Below are 20,492 nucleotides of genomic sequence, written 5' to 3'. Positions count from 1 at the left end.
CAGGCAGATGAGGCAGAGCAGCACCTTACTGCCTGTAGACTGTCCGGCTTGAGATGGGCGGTAGCTGATCAGTGTGGTTAAATAGTCACTCCCATCGTCGGGGCTGGCCTGTGGCGACATTCCATCGGTGCCAAGTAGGGATGTTTTATAACCCGTAAACTGTCGCCTACCGTATTGTTTTGTTGCCTGTTAGAGCAAGTTCCTTTCCAAGTCGACGTTAATGCCTTAGTCCAATATGTAGAGGAATTGGCCTTGCCCATTTTGTAAAATACCCTCTTGTCTTTCTTAATTTGATCCAAAGGAAATACAGATAATTCCAGAGTCAATACGTTTGGAATTATCAACGTTGCAGGGGCTGCCAGAAGACGGTTTGGTGCAGTCCTCGACATCAACTGCCTTAGGGTCCCTCCCTCCGGATTTTATGTTGGGGTTTACTACTTTAGCCTTTCATATTCCTGTATGTACCTACAAGGCAGTAGGAAATATGATAAAGATAATAAATATCTAAATATACATGTAACTTATTCACTGATAATTATGTTTGAAATTTAGAAGTCAAATAGATCTCAATAGGAATTTTAGAATATTCATCAGAAGTTTTAACTACCACAATAACAAATTAGTTCTCAGTTATATGGTTATTTGATTAATTAGAACTATAAGAATGTATAAGATTATCTTTTCGTTCTTAAATTTCAGTGGAAAGAAAATGGTCGCAATTCCTATCATGAACTGCATTCGAATTAAATGTAATTTTGGCTTTTGCTTTACGTTTTACATCTTTAGTAGGAGTACTGACTTCAGAAACATGGACTAGATCAAATATTGTTCAAAACCACTACGAATGTTCTTTGCAATCCTGTATACAGAGAATATTTGCCTTTCATTGGTTTTGCCTATTTCATCATCCTATGCGAGGAGCATTCAAAACTGAATGAAGTAGCAAAACGGGGGAAAAACGGCTTTGACGAAAAATATTATGGGACAAAATATCACTCTAGGCAATAACACTTTGCATAATACAGTAAGACATGTTATTGTGATATTATTAATCAAATATAAGTACATATACATGTATCTGCGAAACACACTCTAATAAGTAAGAGTGTCAGTCAGGCGGTCGGTGTAACCTTCGACATTCCTCTTAGTGCTCTTACTATTATGCATACCGGGGAATACGCTTTAAGTTTCCGTGTAGTAAATTGGTGTAAAACATTCGATGATGGAGGCTGTCGTCTTCATCTTTTTATCCATACTGCTAGTCACTGTAAATACAACTTCACCACAGTAAGTCCACATTCTGAACTATGTTTCTAACTTTATTTTCTGTATGCTCATTAATAATCACGGTCATTATATTTAAGTGTCATTGAGTAAATATTAATAATGAACTTTTTGATACTGAAGCTTTTTCTCTATTTAACATTTATTTACGTATAGGAAAAACAATGAAGAAAGCTGCCCTCCTTGGTTTCACTGGGATGAGGACTCTCATCGGTGTCAAAGTAATTCAATCATTTTACAATTTGAAGCCACATGTTTACATACGAATTACAGCAATGATGAATCATGTGAAAAATTATCTAAATTATGTAATTAAATTTTCAATGGAAGTAACATTGATTCTCTTTATTTGAAATAATTTTGTTAAGTTTCACTAATTAAAAGAACAATTTTTTAGGTTGTCCAATTGGTTATTACAGTCCTAATTGTTCCCTGCCCTGTAGATATCCAAGCTATGGCGAGCGATGTCAGAAGCTATGTAATTGTACGGCAGAATACTGTGCCAGCGATAAGGGGTGTATCAATAAAACAAGTGAGTATCGGTAAATGTATCGCTCAAGTTTATAACGTTACTATTCCATCATTCAATCAGTTCCATATAGTAATATAGAATAGTGTCTTAGTAATTTACAAGTAATGCCCATTGTTCGCTCTGATGTATTTCAAAAATTGAGGCATTTATCATTATATACGCATGTATCAATTAGAAACCATGTATAGTAAAACAATAAGGAATCTAAATTATGAATCTGTGCCTGACACACTTGTAGATTCAGAATCTGTAATTTATTCGAAGTCTGTGAAAACAAATCTGATGCTTATAATTACTATTGTATTTTAAAATAAAGAGTTAACGTTCTGATTTACACAAGTAAACGATAAGCGCTCTTTCAAATGATCATTATACTTGGATAATTGCGTTAGTTTGAAGCGTCTCTAAACCATCATGAAATAAATTTCGTTAAATAGCTCATAATTATATTATATTATATTTCATGTACATGTATTAATCAGAAACTAGGTGGTGTTCAACAAAAGGAAGACCAATTTTGATATTTTTTTTTACTTTTACTTTTTGTAAAGTCCATGAAAACAATTTTATTGTATGTCATGAATCGTGATATCACGTGAGAGGTTACTTGCTGATCTGTAGGTACATCTGTACCCTAGTTATAAGGATACTTATCAGTCTACATGCATTTTCAATTGTTCCAATATATTCTGTAGTCATATAACGGGATTGTGACATTGACTCTCAATTATGATTCTCTCAATCCCTACATAGCGGTACGGAGGTGAGTACGACTTCCGGTAAATATTGCCCCAAGTAGTCAGACACAAGCCGATTGGTTGTATATTGTTTAACGTTTCTCTCGAAAATGTTCACTTACATGGAGACGTCACCATTACCGATGAAGGGCTGCAAAATTTAGGTCTATATTCGACGCTTATGGCACCGGGAACTTGGAACATATTATAACAAATGTTAACAAGGAAAAGCGCCGACATTCCATGTCTTATCAATCTGTGGTTATGTTATCGTTTGAATCCAAGTCTGTTGCAAACATCACTGGTTTGAATTCCTATTTTACATATACATGAAATTCTGTTTATGATATTTTTTCTAATTTGAATTGCACATGCATATACCTGCATATTTCAGCAACACATATCTTCACCTAAACCTCTGGGTGTCTAACAATGTCATGTAATAGCAAAGAGTTTTACTAAGATACTTAAGTTAAGATTTCATCATACGTTTACTTTGTTATAAATTAGTAGCTCTGTCTATAAAAAAAAATCTAAACATCGTACTTAAGTCAGGAGCGAAAATTCCTCGTAACCCAATACAGCATGGTAGCAATTCTAAACTAAGATTTATGCATTTCTCAAGTTATTCTATTTTTGAAAGAAAAGAACAACACACAGATTGAAATTACGAAGATATTATCTGTAAAGTTTAATGTAAACATTTGTGATATTCCATAATGACCCCAAATATGTTAAGGGAATAAATCGAAAATAGCTTTGAAAAAAATGCAATTTCCAATTAATATTGCATGTAAAAAAAAGTGTGAAGCGGTGAATACTACATGTTTATGGACTGTGGAAAATCTGTATTATAACAATTTCCTTCCTCCCACTCCATATATAATAAAAGGTGAAGATAACGAACAAAGATCAATCTCATAACTCCTATAAGGAATGCAAAATAAAGATTTGGGCAAATACAGACCCCTAGATATACCAGAGGTGATATCATGTGCCTAGGAGAAGTAGGTATCTGGTGTCAAGCGGTCACACTCGCCGGGAGTCCTATGATTGATTGATTAATTGTATCTTGTTTAACGTCCCTCTCGATAATTTTTCACTCATGTGGAAACGTCACCAAGACTGGTGAAGAGATTCTAAATTAGGCTTTTGCTGGGCGCTTACGACCATTGAGCAGTGCCACACTCACTGTGACACGGGACATTCGTTTTTAAGGTCATATTCGAGGATTCTTGATTTACACACTAGATGCCGAGTGTTTGGCGATTGACTGTCACTACCTAGTTTAATGACTTGGGTCTGTCGCGGCCGGGATTCAAACCCCGGCCTTTCACATTCGTGATATCACGTGAGGGGTTACTTGCTGATATGTAGGGACATCTGTACCCTATTTATTTTCGTTACTAGCCTGAAAATACGGATGTATATTTAATTGCTGTTATTAAAGTTAGAAATTCATGTCAAAATTAAGGATTATCTCCCTCACGCATAGCTCTTATCCCTAGACGAATTTGACTCCACATTTTTGGCACTCTGTTTTTCCCTAAAATAGCTCTAAAACTTCATTATTATTTCGGATTTCAAACATTTCGGTTGAGCATCACTGAAGAGACATTATTCGTCGAAATGCGCATCTGGTGCATCAAAATTGGTACCGTGTAAGTTTTACACTAATTAAAATTTGAGAATCATTTCAACTATATGGGGTATATTTGAGATGTCGTTTGAGAACTTCACGAATCTATTACATGTATAATTCATTTTGGAAAAACATGACAGCGCGAGAACAGTCTGGATCGCAAGAATAATCTGGAGATTAAAAATCGATTTAGAATATTTTGAACACATGGTATTAAAATGACTCATTTGAAATATCTTTGGAGAAACAGTATATAAATATGATATTCGTTTGTCCATTCCATACCTACCGGTACACAATACAATCCTACTTATCGGGTAATTAAATCTTGAAACAAAATATGTTTATTACCTTGATCTGTAATAAAAAAAAAACAACCAAAAAAACATGTTTCTTCTGAGTTTTGAGAGCCACAGCATGCTAGAATCATTTAGATATTTCGAAATGGAAAGGCCACAGACTCTATTGCCATTGTCTATTTTACAAGGTGATAATAAATTCTCAAAGTTCTGAAATATTCCCTATAAGTTTAAGAGTAAAACAGTACATGGATATGAATTTCATGTTCCTCTATTCTCTTAAGGAAACAAATTTGCTCAGCTAAAAGGCATGATCTTAATTAAATTTTGAAAACTGCATTTTTAAACCACATGCGCATGCTTCTTTTGGAATAAATAAACTATCTATCGACTCTTATACCCTGTTTTAACATTATTGAATTATTACTACTAAATGAATTGCCATTAATGATACCTCATTCAGGCAATTACTATCCCTGTACTGTTTTAAGTTCACCCGAGTTAAGCTTTTCGCAACCCACACCACCGTCTTTCAGTACTATCAGTACTTTGATTAATATATAGTATGCACGATTGATTGAATATTGTTTTACGTTCCTCTCGAGAATATTTCATTCATATGGAGACGTCACCAATGCTGGTGAAGGGCTGCAAAATTTAGGCCTATGCTCGGCCATTGAGCAGGGAGGGATCTTTATCGTGCCACACCTGCTGTGACAAGGGACCTCGGTTTTTGCGGTCTCATCCGAAGGACCGCCCCATTTAGTCGCCTCTTACGACAAGCAAGGGATACTGAGGACCTCCTCTAACCCGGATGCTTACTCCTCCTACGCACCTGATCCCCCTTCTGGTATATCCAGGGGTCCGTGTTTCCCCAACTCTCTATTTTGTATTGCTTATAGGAGTTACTGATCGTAGTCTTCACTTTTCACAAATTTAGACCTATGCTTAGCGCCCAGTGCGTACCAGTGAGAATTCTTTAGCGTGCCAATGCCTGCCACGACACGGGATCTCCGTTTTAAGATCATATTCGAAAGACTCGTGATTTTCCTTTTAAATGCCGAGCGTTTGCCGAAGGATCAATCACTACCTATGTTAACGTTTTAGATTTGACACGAGCGGAGCTCGAACTCACGACCTCCAGGCTACAAAGCAAATGTTCTACCATTGAGCTACCGCTACCGGTTGCCTTAGAGGTTATGAGTTTTTTTGTGGCGGCACATGATAGGTTCGAACCCCACTTGTACCATGGGCGCGCCATACCCCAAACATACTTTGCCACAACACATACCAGAAGTGGTGTGAATCAAATGTGGATTCTAAAAAATTCTAAAGACCTCGCAATCCTCTTCTCAAATCAACAACATCAAACCGTATGACTTTTCAACATCTTACACGACCATTTCTCACGATAAATTAAAAACTAGACTTTTTGACATAACAGACAGTTGCTTCGTCAACAAAATTGAAAAAGGAAATATTCATATCTAGTGATCAATCATCCAAAAAATTATTTCGTGAAACACCACTCTGATTCCACGTAGTACATCACTTTCTGTGGTAAATATGAAATCCCTGAGTGGTGTGTGACCGGTCGACATGAAATAATTACCCCTCCTATGCACCTGATTCCACCTCTGGTATGCCCAGGGGTCCTAGCTCTTTTTTTATATTCCCGATAGAAGTTATGAGATTAATCAGTGTTAGATATCTTCACCTCTTCATGTAATATATGCATTTTTCCGATATTTAATTATTAAGGTAGTACTCTACATCGTCATAATGGCTGACTTCCTTTAAAAACGTGGATGAAAAAATCGATATCAGCAATATTTGTCTTTTCCTTTTCAATTAAAATACCTAGCCGAGTAGCTCAGTAGGTTTGAATACCGACTGCTGAACTGTAGGTCACAGGTTCGAGTCCAGCAGGAGTTTTAAATTTTTTTCAGATTACCTTCTACTAAAACTGTATTTTTTGACAAAATAAAGTAAATTTGAAAATTTTCAACTTCAAAATATTGTTGTACATATCCTCCACTTTTCATCTACATCAAATTTCTCTGGTGTAGCATACCTCCTTAAACAAGTAAAAATCTACATGTGTTCTCTACTTGGTCAACGGAACAAATTTAAATATGTTTCAAGTAAAACTGTCGTTTATACTGTGACTTTTTTTTTTTGGTGTATCAAAGGACACACGCTTACATCTTCCTTATATATCTTCCTTATATATTCAGAGATCATTCAATAATGGAGTGTATCATTGTCATATTGTTATCTGCACTGCTCGCTATTGTAAATACAGCTACAACACAGTAAGTCCACATTCTGAAATATGTTTCTAACTGTATTGTGTGTCAGTTGCAATTGTTTAATAATCACGGAAATTACATTAAAGTGCTAATTTTAAGTAAATGTTGATACTGTATCTTTTTCTGTTTTTACGTTTATTTACGTATAGGAAGAACATCGGAGAAACATGTTCCCAGTGTCAAAGTAAATCAATCAATTTACAATTTGAAGCCAAAGTTTTATGCACGGATTACAGCAATGATTTATAGTTTGAGAAAAAAAATCTATTTTGTAATTAAATCGTAATGCAGATAAAATTAATACATTTTATTTGAAATGATTTGAATTTCATCAGGTTTCATTGATTAAAAGAATACTGTTTTAGGTTGTCCAATTGGATATCACGGCCGTAATTGTTCCCTGCCCTGTAGATATCCAAGCTTTGGTGAGCGATGTCAGAAAGAATGTAACTGTACGGTAGAATACTGTACCAGCGATAAGGGGTGTATCAATAAAACAAGTGAGTATCGGTAAATGTATCGCTCAAGTTTATAACATTACTATTCCATCATTCAATTATTTTCATTACGTTATATAAACTATTCTTTCAGTAATATATATAAGTATATATAAGCAGAGTCAATGGTTCAATAATTTAGGCGTTCAGTATTACATTTGTATGCATCAATTAGAAACTACATTGTATGTATAGTAAAATGATTAAAGAATCCGAATTCTTAATCTCTTTACAACATTTTCTGCAAATTGTGAACCTGGGTACTACGAGAGGGATTGCTCACTGCCCTGTAGATATCCTAATTATGGAGCGAAATGCCAGTCTGAGTGCAATTGTACCAAGACACTATGTAGTCATATAACGGGGTGTCAACCCAGTACAGGTAACCAAATATAAGCACACAATCTTTCAAATAGGTAGAATAATGCAAACTGATTTTCTTATAGTTATTTTGTTGCTATTGTAGCTAACTTTCTTTTAAAATACACAGATAACGTTCTGATTTACACGATAACAGAAAAGGGTAAAAATTGTTTAATGGTATTCTTTTAAGTGATCAATATAATTGGATGATTACTTTAGTCTGAAACGTCACTAAACCGTTATGAAATCAATTTCGTTAACTAATCATATATTATATTACAAGCACATGCATTTATTACAAACTAGGTAGAGTTCAACGAAAATAAGCCAAATGTTAAATTTTGTTGCATTTCTAAAAGTGATATCACGGAAGTAGTTACCCACTGATGTATATACCGCGGTAGGCACCCTAGTTATGGGGATAAAAGTCAGTTTATGAGCAATTATTGTCCAATATAACGGGATGTACACCGACTTCAGAAAGCATTTTAAAAACCTTTTTTTCAAATTGGAATGCGCACAATAAATACAATCATTTAAGTAAAGCAAACAACATTTTTTTCTTTGGCAATGTCCAGTTAGTTATCACGGTTCTAACTGTAATGACACCTGTAAATCCCCAAACTTCGGAGAGAGATGTGAGAAAAATGCAACTGTACGGTAGAATAATATGTACCAGGTGTAAGGGGTGAATGAATAATTCAAGTTAGTAACGGTAAATTCATATGGCAATTCGATATATCCTAGTGAACGAGAAATGAAAGGCTCCGCAGAGTTTTCCATATCTGCTTTATTTTCGGATACTTTATTGTTATAAGCAAACTAACAACGCAACATTCTGACAAACGGGACGACATCATCTTCTCCATCGTCAGCACCCCATATTTATGTAACAATGTTCCATTATCACCTGCATATCATATTCATGTCTCACAACTGATTCAATACTGGAGTCTATAGACAAATGAAGGGGTTACAACTTTTTCGTTTAAAGTCAGCATTTCGCAAATTTTATGGTCTTATAACGATATAATTCTGTCATTCGTTCGACTGCTGTCTTGTGTGTTTCATACCAATTATTAGACTGTTCTTTATATGATAGGTGAAGATAACGAACAGTTATCAACTCCTATAAGCAATACAAAGTAGATAGTTGAGCAAACGCGGACCTCTGAACACACCAGAGGTGGGATCAGGTGCCTAGGAGGAGTAAGCATCCCCTGTCGACCGGTCACACCCGCCGTGAACTATATATCCTGATCAGGTAAACGGAGTTATCCGTAGTCAAAATCAGTGTGCCACGAATGACCTAACAATCAGCATTTCGCAAATTATATGGTTGTTATAAAGATCTAGTTCGTCAATACAACCTCGCATTGGGTCAAATGCTGTCTGACGTGTTTCATACCGATTGTTAAGCCGTTCTTGTTACACTGATTTTGACTGCGGATAACTCTGTTTACCTAATCAGGATATGGGGCTCACGGCGGGTGTGACCGGTCAACAGGGGATGCTTACTCCTCCTAGGCACCTGATCCCACCTCTGGTGTGTCCAGGGGTCCGTGTTTGCCCACCTATCTATTTTGTATTGCTTGTAGGAGTTATGAGATTGATCACTGTTCGTTATCTTCACCTTACATGAAACATGTCAGACAGTATTTGACTCAATGATAGGTTGTATTGACGAACTAGATCGTTATAACGACCATAGAATTTGCGAAATGCTTACTTCAATCGAGACTGTTGAAATCCTTGTACCATCAAGTTTATATTCTGATTTTGATTACGGATTACTCCGTTTTCGTGATCAATTTATAGGTAATACAACAGCTGTGACCGGTCAACAGGGTATGCTTACCCCTCTTAGGCACCAGATCCCAACTTTGGTGTTTCCATACGTCCGTGTTTGTCTATTAAAAAAAATTGTATTCCCTATCGGATTCATAAGATTGATCAATGTTCATTATCTTCACTTTTGCACCGTTGCTAAACCACCATCAAAGCAATGACATATCATTTAAATGATATACAATTTGCAAATACAAGCTATTGCTGAGTAGAATGCTGCCTGGCGTATTTTTTTTTACCAATTGTTAGTCCCTTCTTTACATACGGATTTGACTACATATTGCTCAATTTACCTTATCAAAACATAGGGTCATAGAGGGTTTAATTGGTCAAAAGAGAATGTTTCAATCCTCTTCCTAAGTCCTGATCCCACTTAGCTCTGAAACTTAATAGTTACTAGTATTTCGGATTTCAAACATTTCGGTTGAGCATCACTGAAGAGACATTATTTGTCGAAATGCGCATCTGGTGCATCAAAATTGGTACCGTACAAGTTTTACATTATGACCCCTGGGTCGAGGCCTCTGCTGGTGGACTGTTAGTCCCCGAGGGTCTCTACAGCCCAGTAGCTAAGTACTTCGTTACTAGCTTGAAAATACGGATGTATATTTAATTGCTGTTATAAAATTTAGAAATTCATTTCAAAATTAAGGATTATCTCCCTCATGCATAGCTCTTATCCTTGGACGAATTTGGCTCCACGTTTTTTGGCACGCTGTTTTTGGTTATATTTAGCTCTAAAACTTAATAGTTACTAGTATTTCGGATTTCAAACATTTCGGTTGAGCATCACTGAAGAGACATTATTTGTCGAAATGCGCATCCGGCGCATCAATATTGGTACCGTACAAGTTTTACATAAGGATAAATACGAACGCTTTAAAAAAAAAACGGACGATTCGAAACTTAAGGATAGCTTTAAGAATTTCCTAATTGAAAGCTTTTTGCGTAACTTAAGCTATGTTAGTAAAATTCATTTCTGATCTCCACTGAATCAGTGACACACCCATATCATTAAAGAGGAATCGCAGCTTTCTAATATTACTTTCATAGTACTTCACATAGATATTATCGTGAGCAATATAGATAGGGATTCGTAGAACATTTAACCCGATCCTGCAATTGTTGGAATGCAGTATCATTTTTTCATTTTTATGCAAGTTTTATATTTAATGAACTTTTGATTAATTTATTGACCTCTGAAAATCTTGAATCACTGTTTGTCAAGCTACACAACATGATCGATTGATTGTATCTTGATTAGCGTCTCTCTCGAGAATTTTTCACTCATATGGAGACGTCTGCTACAAAATAGACACCGAGTACCTTACATATTCGTTAAGGAAACTACATGTATTTATTTTTCAATGTAAACGGAAGATACCGAATTGGTGATCATCTCATAACGCCTATAAAGAACGTACAATGAAAAATATGACAATAGCTATATTTGCTTAACTGGCTATCATTTAAAACACCCTTACAAAACTACATTATGAATGATAGGTAATGAAACATCATTTGGAATGTTTATTAGTCCCCTACCGGGGAAGTTGAAGGAAACTTTAGGTTTGCGCTCCGTCCATCTCTGTCTGTGTGTCCATCAATCCTGCAAATCAGTTTTCCGGAATTTTGTATGTGCTTGCAGATATTCATTTCATATTTGGCACATTGCTTTGACATACCAAGTTATGGATCAAGTTCGAATTTCGTCTCGGTCTGTTGATTTTTTACGAAGTTATGGGCCTTGGACATAGAAAAATAGCATGAATTATCAGTTTTCCGGACTTTTTTTATATGCTTGCAGATATTAATTTGATATTTGGTACATCATGATGATAGCTTTGCCATAACAAGTTACCGATCGATTTTGAAGTTTTCCTGGTCTAGTCTTTCTACCTGAATAGTAGTTGATTTCCAACCATTCCTATCCTGGTTTCCCAATCTTTCCTTTTAACACAACCTTAGTCTCATAATGAACTTCGAATATTGTTGCGGTCCAATAATTTTCTCTCCGCTAGGAGACTATGTATAGTTCTGCAATACTCTCAGATTGTTTATTGAATATAAACTTTAATCCTTCTAGTTTTTACTTGATTGATAAAATGTATAGTGTTTAACGTCAATATCGAGAATCTTTCATTCATGTGCAGACGTCACCATTGGCCGGTGAAGGGATGCAAAGTTTAGGCCCATGCTCGGCGCTTGTGGCCGTTGAGCACGATGGGATCTTTATCGTGCCACACCTGCTGTGACACGGGGCCACGGTATTTACGGTCTCATCCAAAGGACGGCCCATTTAGTTGCCTCTTACTACAAGCAAAGAGTACTGAAGACCTATTCTAACCCGGATCCCCACAGGATAGTTTCCATGCTTTTTTACTTGTTTTGAAAGTATCTTCTTTTAAGGCTTTCAAAGAAAATGTTTTAAACGCCATTTTGGTACATTTATTTCTGCAGATACGCATTCAACACACTCTGATGCATTCTACAATGTGACAACATTTGTAAAGGATAGGAATGGTCCTAGTTCCTCAGAAGAACAGTTTAACGTAGAAAAATACATTTTGAGATCAGCGTGTGGTATTTTCGCTCTCCTTTGTATTCTGATGTTTGTTGTGTTTGGCTATCGTCGACGAATGAATGCATCCAACAACAATAAACCAAACATTGACTGCAAATCATACGAATCACCCCATAGAGGAGACAATCCGTGCTCGGCCTCCTACTCCTATACATCACTAAGAAACGGAGATGTAATTATCACAGAATCTACGGCTGAATCCGAAGAAAACGATGGTTTCTACACCAATACTCCATCAATTATTGAACAAAATCTCTCTGACGAACTGCCATTGACTATCGCGTCTGGTACAGGAGAACAACTCTGGACAAATAGAGACACACTACCAACCACTGAAAAAGATTTCTCCAAATCTTTGCATGCCCAACCAAAGTTTCTTAACACAAATACAGGTGAAGACATCTATGAAGATATGGTTCTAAAAAGTGGAAGTTGTATTCCTAACGTAGCACATATTATTGTTCAATCATCTAGCAAGGAAAGCGTTCATGGTCATACAGATGATAAAACAGTCAACATATCCGATGATATTAATGGATATCCTTGCATAGAGTCTGACACAAATGCAGAAGACGATGGGCATTCTGGCGAAAATATGTCTACAGTTAATGCAAAACTTACGCCTTCGATTAATGAGGAACATTATGTCAATTACTGGGGAAGTTTCGAATTCTGAATCGTTGCAAATAGTGGCTTCACCTACAAACAGTGTATACGTCCAAGTCACTATAGATTAGAACATCCCAAAGTGTTACAGGGTTACGACGACAAACAGACGAACGCCGAACGTCCCATGTGCCTCGCTCTGTATATGTGTATCGGTATGGAAAACTACTTTTACAATGTTAAACTGTACTTGTTACCTGCCCACCGTATTAGTTAAACAAATGTTCTATTCTATCACTTCCATATTAGTTACTTTTGAATATCAAAAGAGATGATATATATGTGACGAAAATTTTAAGCATCTTTTATATGGTAACGTTTTCCCAGATTTTGCTTATTTTCATATTTCGAACTGGATTTATATTGTTGATAAATGTGTCGTTTCAAAATACGTCATTGGTAAAATATTTTTTTCATAAACTGATTCCATGTTTCTGAAATAAAAAAAAAAATATGACACTATCTGAGAAAAAAAGATCTCTTCATTTCTGAAGTTATATTGAAAACAATAACTCTATTTGGTGTTTCAAATATAGCCAAACGTTTATCACATCAAGATTAAAGTTCTAAAATCATGTTTATTTATTCTTCCAAATTTTCACATACTTATATGTTTGCGCTTTGGATGAAACCATTTGGTTCAATCCATGCACACCCTTTCTGCACACTCGGATAAAATATCTATGCATATGCATATCTATGATAGTGTTTTTCTTAATACAATTCAAACAAAATATTGTGGAGTCTGATGCCTCCAATATGCGTGTATATATATATCATTGTCATGTTAATATAAATGATATACTTGTATCTACTGGTAATACAATCGGTTGCTCATTTACTGTCATCAGCTGATTTTTAAATATTTTTGTGTTGTTATACGATCCCTACATTGCCATGTGGCCGATGTTTGTAAATATTAGGGACAACATGACTGTTCATGACTTGATTCATTGGTTTTTGTAACTTGTTTACATTGCACGAGCTACAGTTATTTTAGTGTTGCAGGGATCTTGTCAAACACTAATGATATGTTACAAAAATTACAAAGTTTTAATGTTCTATTTACCTTCGTCACATGTAGGCAGCCATTTTTACCGGAACTGATTATTGTATGGCGCGCAAGAGTTGTAATGTATGCATATGACCCCGGGTCACTGTCTATTTTCGTCTGGTGATCTTTATGAATGCATATTGCTATTTTCTTCCGGGTTGTGACATTTATTTGAGAGACGAAGATTTTTGGTAGTAAAACATTTACAATTATGTACTTTTATGTATAATTAAAGTTGTATCTAATGTTTTATTTGATAGCACCGATAGTATCTCCGGTGGTTTCCAACCTTGCGCGTGTGTTGCTCCGGTGGGTCGAGAAGTCTATATAAGCAGCCGGTAGATTTTCTCCGGGACTTTTCCTCAACCTAGCTTTTAGAAACGGACGTATAAGAATTAGCACAGTAAGTGTAAGGAAATAGATGGTTATTCCTTCTGTCCTTAGTTATATAGTAATTTAATTAATGGGTTAATCCATTAATTAATTACTTAATTAGTGTAAATTGTCGAATTTCTCAGTTTATATAAAGACAGGGCAGGGAATTTGCGTATTTAATTAACGGGTTAATCCCTTAATTATTTACTATCTGCATTCTATTAGAAAGAGGACTAGGAACAGTTTTATTTATATAAAAAGTCAGTTAACATTACTATTCTGGATAATTTAGAGGTTATTCCTCTGAATTCAGGAGTTTAAGATTGCTGAGATCTCTTGAATATTTTAAGATACTTTCATAATACTTGTAGGCATAGGAATTTCATAAATATATATTAAGGGTCATTCCCAGGATATATGTTTCAGTGAAAGTCCCCCCTCCCTTTTCTTTTCCGATTTTTGGTAATGTTATAAAAAGCCAAGGTTGTGTTGATTTTTCTCAAGTTATAGTGTACGTAAAACAAGGTGAATCTTTGTTATATTGACATATGGTGTGCATTTATGTCACTGAGATAGTCGAACTTGGACAATAAAGCTGTAAATTGAAAAGTCTGTTTCTTTGGCTGAAAAATCAGTCTGGTCATTCTGGACTTAAAACAAATCCTGACAACACTTATGGAAAAGTGAATAAAGAAACCATCCTGACAAAAACCCTGAAAATTAGACAGTAAGCATTCCCCTGGAGAGCGCTACAATATGTAAAGTTGCGTGTTTGATGATGACAGACCACACTCTACAAGGACAGATAGCAAAAACATGTAAACCTTATGTAGGTATGTATCAAATGGTGATATATATTTAACTCTTCTCTAAATTGTATCTTTACAATTGTGAAAACTAACAATATTTTGGCATCAAAATTTACTGTTGTTCTTTAAAAAAAATCTTGACTCCTGGACACCAAACAAGGAAAGTGACGTCAGAGTGATAATAGGGGGAGAAGAGACGACTCTACCATCCATGTCCCTAGGGCCAGGGAATTTGGTGCTGGCTTATATTATGAATGTGTAGTATTTTTCTTCTTGACATCAAGAATGAACAAAACTTTCAATAAACCTACATACATTGTAACTACTTAATATCAAATATATGTGTATTTTAAATAAGGTAGTTACTATGGATACACAGGTGACCTTTTTGCGAATTTTTTATTTTTTATTTTGCGTTAACATTTCACTTTTCTAATTCTATCAAGACAATTTTTACCAAACTTGACTAGTAGGATTATTAGGGTAAGACGGACATAAGTTTTAAACTTCGTGATCCGTCCCCCTCCCTGGGTAGGCAAGGACAGGGCCTCTAAAATTCTGCATTTTCTAAAGATCATCTTTAACCAGCGAAACGGTATGTATAGTCATGATCAGATGGGATTTTTCTTCCAACATTGTGATGGCTGATCACTAGATATGAATATATCCGTTTTCCATTTTTGTTGAATCAGTTGCTTCATCTGTCTATGATTTCAAAAAATCTAGTCCCTTGTATTCCAAAAACATAATACTTCTTTAAAAGTAGTTTGACTCCCAATTATAAAACAACCAAAGGGCGTATATATTAATATTAAACTCTTATCCATAGACGAATTTGACTCCACTTTTTTGGCACACTGTTCTAAAACTTCATTGTTATTTCAGATTTCAAACATTTTGATTGAGCATTACTGAAGAGACATTATTTGTCGAAATGCGCATCTAGTGCATCAAAATTGGCACCGTATAAGGAGATAATGGTTTACCAAATTGGGAAATTGTTGACCCTGAATAGTAATACAGGCACCCGAAGTATGGATAGCTTATACAGATCTTATGTACATACCCCTTCTAGAATGAAATTATTTTAGATAGAGCCAATAATATATCCAAAATCAAATGTACCAGTGATATCAAATGTATACAACGAGATCGTGGACTCTGGAGAATCTACGTAAATACTCTCCAAAGTAGAACCAAACTACTGTCTGAAGGTTTCGACTTTCGAAACACAAATGTTTCTGCTTTTGAAACAAACCCTTTCTCAGCTGGTACAAACTCTCCCACCGAGGACGTTTTGAGAATCACAATTAAGGGAGTTCCTCTATCCGTTGGTGATGGAGAAATTATAAAGATGCTTGATAACTTTGATGTATCTCTTATAAACCCAATAAAATATGAAAATATACGGCATCCCATAACACGGAAAATAACAAGTAGTGTAAATGGAAACAAGTTTATCTATGTCAAACCTCTTTCCCAGGGAAAATCATTGCCAAGATCAGCTATTTGTACGAGCTTAAAATGTATCATCTATCACAAAGGTAAACCTTCAAATAAACAGAAGCCTATGTGTTCTAACTGCTGGGGCGAGCATTAGAGATCCCAGTGGACGGAAACCAAACTCTGCAGAATCTGTCTACAAGACGGCCATGATCCAGGATCTGAATTATGTGATGTCTTTGTAGAAAATCAGAAGGAAGTCATGTCCTTTGCTGGTTCTGAAAATCCTCTTTCCAACTTTTTTCCGTGCTTCCTACATGTATTTCGCCTTCACCATCAATCCTCCGAAAACGCATTTCAGTATGTCAAGGCCATTCGAAATGGAGACATCCAAAACGCGCAGGCTATTCAAGATGCAAACTCAGCCTTAGAAGCCAAAAAAAAAAATGGGGAAAGAGATTCACAGCAGTGTGAATTCCTGTCTAAGCTGGAAGAAGTAATGGAGGAAATTCTAAAGGCTAAATATAATCAAGTGGAAGAATATCTCGCTGTCCTGAAGAAAAGTACGCCCTCCAATATGTATGCTGAAGCCGTCTACGACGATTTCTGGGCCACTGGCCTAAATCGGATAGGAACGGATCACACAGATCACAGTAAATGGCCCGGCAAAAATATCATGGGTAAGCTTACTCACAAAATCGCTTGTGAAAACAGACTCCCGAGTCGATCAATATCCGTGCCCAGGAACACACAGTTGTCGGACCAGAGGAACATCTCAGACAAGCTCAGCAGCATTCAAAAGAACGATGCTAAAAAGCCGAGAAATGGAAGTAACTCCCGAAACAGGACCACAAAGAATAGTGTTAATTCAAAAAAAGAATGTGATCAATCTGTCACTACGCCACAGACCAGTGACAGCGGATAGGTAACAATTATATATCCCGATTCACGGACTGAAACTGGACAATTGAATTAGGTATCTACAACTTATACAAAACTAATTTTTCTATTTTTTGTTGTTGCAATTTTATAGATATGCAAACTTTCTTCAACTTATATACATATACATGTATTTACCTCTTACTGTATTTTTCCTCAACCTTTTAGCCTAAATGGATAGGTTTGAAATACTGTCGGTAAATGTTCGAGGATTAAACTCGGACGAAAAAAGAGTTAAGTTGTATATGTGGTTAAATTATATGAATGTAGATATTATCTTTTTACAAGAAACACACTATAGTGAGAAAAATATATTTAAATATGACTCAAGGTGGTTCGGTAAATCGGTTCATTGTTTTTAGCGATTCGCCTTTTAGTAGAGGTGTTAGCATTCTTTTTAAAAAAGAATTAAAACTAGAAAAAATTGAAAAACACGCATCATTGGACGGAAGATTATTTTTAAAAGCAAAAATACATAGAAAAATATTTTCACTTGTAAATATTTACGCACCAAACTCTATAAAAGAAAGATGCACATTCTTTAAAAAAATTGCACAATTTTCTGCAAAAACAAGGTATAACAGAAGATGACATTATTATAATATGCGGGGATTTTAACTGTAAAACAGATAATTTCATAACCAAAATACATCAAAGGTTAAAAAGATTGTTTGTTCTTTTGATTGTATGATACTTGGCAATCAACACATCCAACTTTTAAAGGTCATACATGGTGTAATTCAGAGGATATCCCTAGTAGTAGAATCGATTATATATTTCTGAATAGAAACTTTACATTCGATTTAAACAATATAATCATACGAAAGATTCCAGGTACAAGCTTTGGGAAAAGAATGTCTGACCATAGGTCATTAAAATAGCGTTTAAAATAGACGCAAATAACAGGGGAAATAGATATTGGAAACTTAATAACTTCCATTTAAAGGATTTAAACTATAAAAAAGAATATAATGCCTCGTTCACACGGATGCGCATTAAATTTTACTTCGCATCAAATTTGATGCGAAGTAAAATAATGCGCATTAAATTAATTCGAATTAAATAGCGTTCACACGGCGGTAATATTTAATGCGAATTAAACTAATGCGCATTAAATTCGTATGCATCTCTATTTTAAAAAAGGTGCGCGAAATAAATTGAAGAATAGACTATGTTATTGAAAATAATTTTTATAGATATTTTAATGAATATTGTGTAGATACAGAATTCTTTGTTCAAAACGCTATATACATATAGATCTAGTATACTACATGTTTACAATTTACATGCTGATCTACACATAAGGAGTTTTTTGTCGTGTTTATTTATATGTTCCCAAGAAATTACTTGTTATTTCCTCTGACAACCAGCATTCAATCTAGACAATATATTGTTTCTTCATGGGCCCAATTTTAAAACTTCGGAACGTCTTTTTCACCATTCCGCTGACTACTGTTGTGACGTAATTTTTAATTACTAATACGTATTATAAGTCTACTATGACGTCATATGGTATACAAATTAACAATGAGCGGCATATTTGTTTTTAAAAAATGTAAAAAAAAAAAAAAAAAAAAAAAAAAAAAAAAATCATATTATCACTATTTTAAAACATTGTTGTCGTATTTAAAGACAATAGTCCATTTACGAGTTACCGTATTCCGGCATGATTCTAACATTTACTTTGTACTCGATGCGGGCACATCAACATCCGGTTTTCAACATGAATTTCGAAAGTTTGAAAGTACCAGAATTAAAGCGATTTTTACAGGATCGAGGAGTCACATGTCACTTTTATAGAAAAGATAACTTATTAAGACTGTGTAAACTAGCAGAAGAATTGAATTTAGAGATCATGAATGACGAATCAGGTAATGCATTCAAAGAATTTACGTTCGACCCGTTCTCATTGAAGTTTATACCCTTTAGAGTTTAGTGTCTCATGTGTCGGTGTATTCACACATTATAGATAGAACTATGATGAAATGCGAGTAAAAATATCATTAGATAATAGCATGATGGATATATTGTATGTGTAAGTTTTTGGTGTCCCATAGTATTTGTCTTTTAACAGTTTAAGATGACATGGACCTGGTCTTTGTAAAGAAAAAAAAATTAGCGTTGGTGTATCAATGAAACTATCATTGAAAACCGCCATATGAATGAGTGAAACATTTCCCTATAATATATTTTACTGTATCTTCAATGCGTTCTCTTATGATTGTACAGCTTTAGAAAACAAAATGTTTATTGAATTCCTAGATGAGTTGCAAAGTAGAATGGGGACAGCATGTGTTATGGTTAATGGAAAGGATATATTGCCAATACAAGATATACCTGAATGGTCTAAGAACTTGACAACCCTGCCACCAATTGAATCATGTGATGTTATGGTGTATCTTGTAAATGAATGTGGATGGGAAGCCTCTAGGTTAACATCATACAAGAAGGATAATGGTTACAAGCTACACTTAGATAACCACGTTAGTGATGTAGCCATAGCTGAGGTACCAGACACCTGTACACCACACAATTATGTGAAGGCTAACTGTATACCAGAAACCAGGCAGACAGAAGCCCCATATGCCACTTGGGTACTTTTGAATACAAATGGGCAGATTCTCAGTGGAGGTTGTTCTTGTGTTGTGTAAGTTATATATCACTAAGATATTCAATTACTTCTTTCAACTGTCAAATGTGTATAAATGATGATGAATTGATGATCATTGTATAAAATGTGCTTTTGTTTTTCCTTTACATCACCAACATTTTCAGATTTTGTTTGATCCTTATTTTGTGTTGCAACTGAGCAAAGTACCTAAAAGGCTTTTAATATTAAAAGCAAGTCTTCTTTGTACTTTAATCGTTGACTTCACTTTCATACATCATTGGTTACCTAACCCAGTGCTGGCAACTTGGCGGTAGCCATTTCCAAAATTCATTACCGTGCAACCAACGTTCATCTGGCATGAATTTGGTATGGTTTTTCATTCATCTCCATTTCATAAATTTTTATCATCCAATTCAGTTACTAATAAATGATAATAAAGTACTTGTCATGATTTATAAAAAGTGTATATTTATGGTAGAGATATTCAAAATCATATA

General features: G+C 35.2%; 2 protein-coding genes across 2 annotated transcripts in view; one reads left to right on the top strand and one right to left on the bottom strand.

Annotated features, from left to right (window-relative positions):
• The window catches only part of LOC130048063 (histone-lysine N-methyltransferase, H3 lysine-79 specific-like), a 242,555-nt gene that overhangs the window by 69,490 nt on the left and 152,573 nt on the right, over nt 1-20,492 (bottom strand). The gene's annotated exons all lie outside the window — the stretch shown is intronic.
• LOC125677990 (uncharacterized) overlaps nt 1,215-20,492 on the top strand; it is a 208,064-nt gene continuing 188,786 nt past the window's right edge. Inside the window, exon 1 of the mRNA XM_056158168.1 lies at nt 1,215-1,287. Coding sequence (XP_056014143.1) covers nt 1,220-1,287 — 68 coding nt within the window. The 5' untranslated portion in view covers nt 1,215-1,219. The remainder of the gene's footprint in view (nt 1,288-20,492) is intronic.

Source organism: Ostrea edulis, chromosome 1 (assembly GCF_947568905.1).
Source record: "Ostrea edulis chromosome 1, xbOstEdul1.1, whole genome shotgun sequence".
NCBI lineage: Eukaryota > Metazoa > Mollusca > Bivalvia > Ostreida > Ostreidae > Ostrea > Ostrea edulis.
Note: the sequence above shows the minus strand (reverse complement) of the source record. Positions and strands in the feature narration are given on the sequence as shown.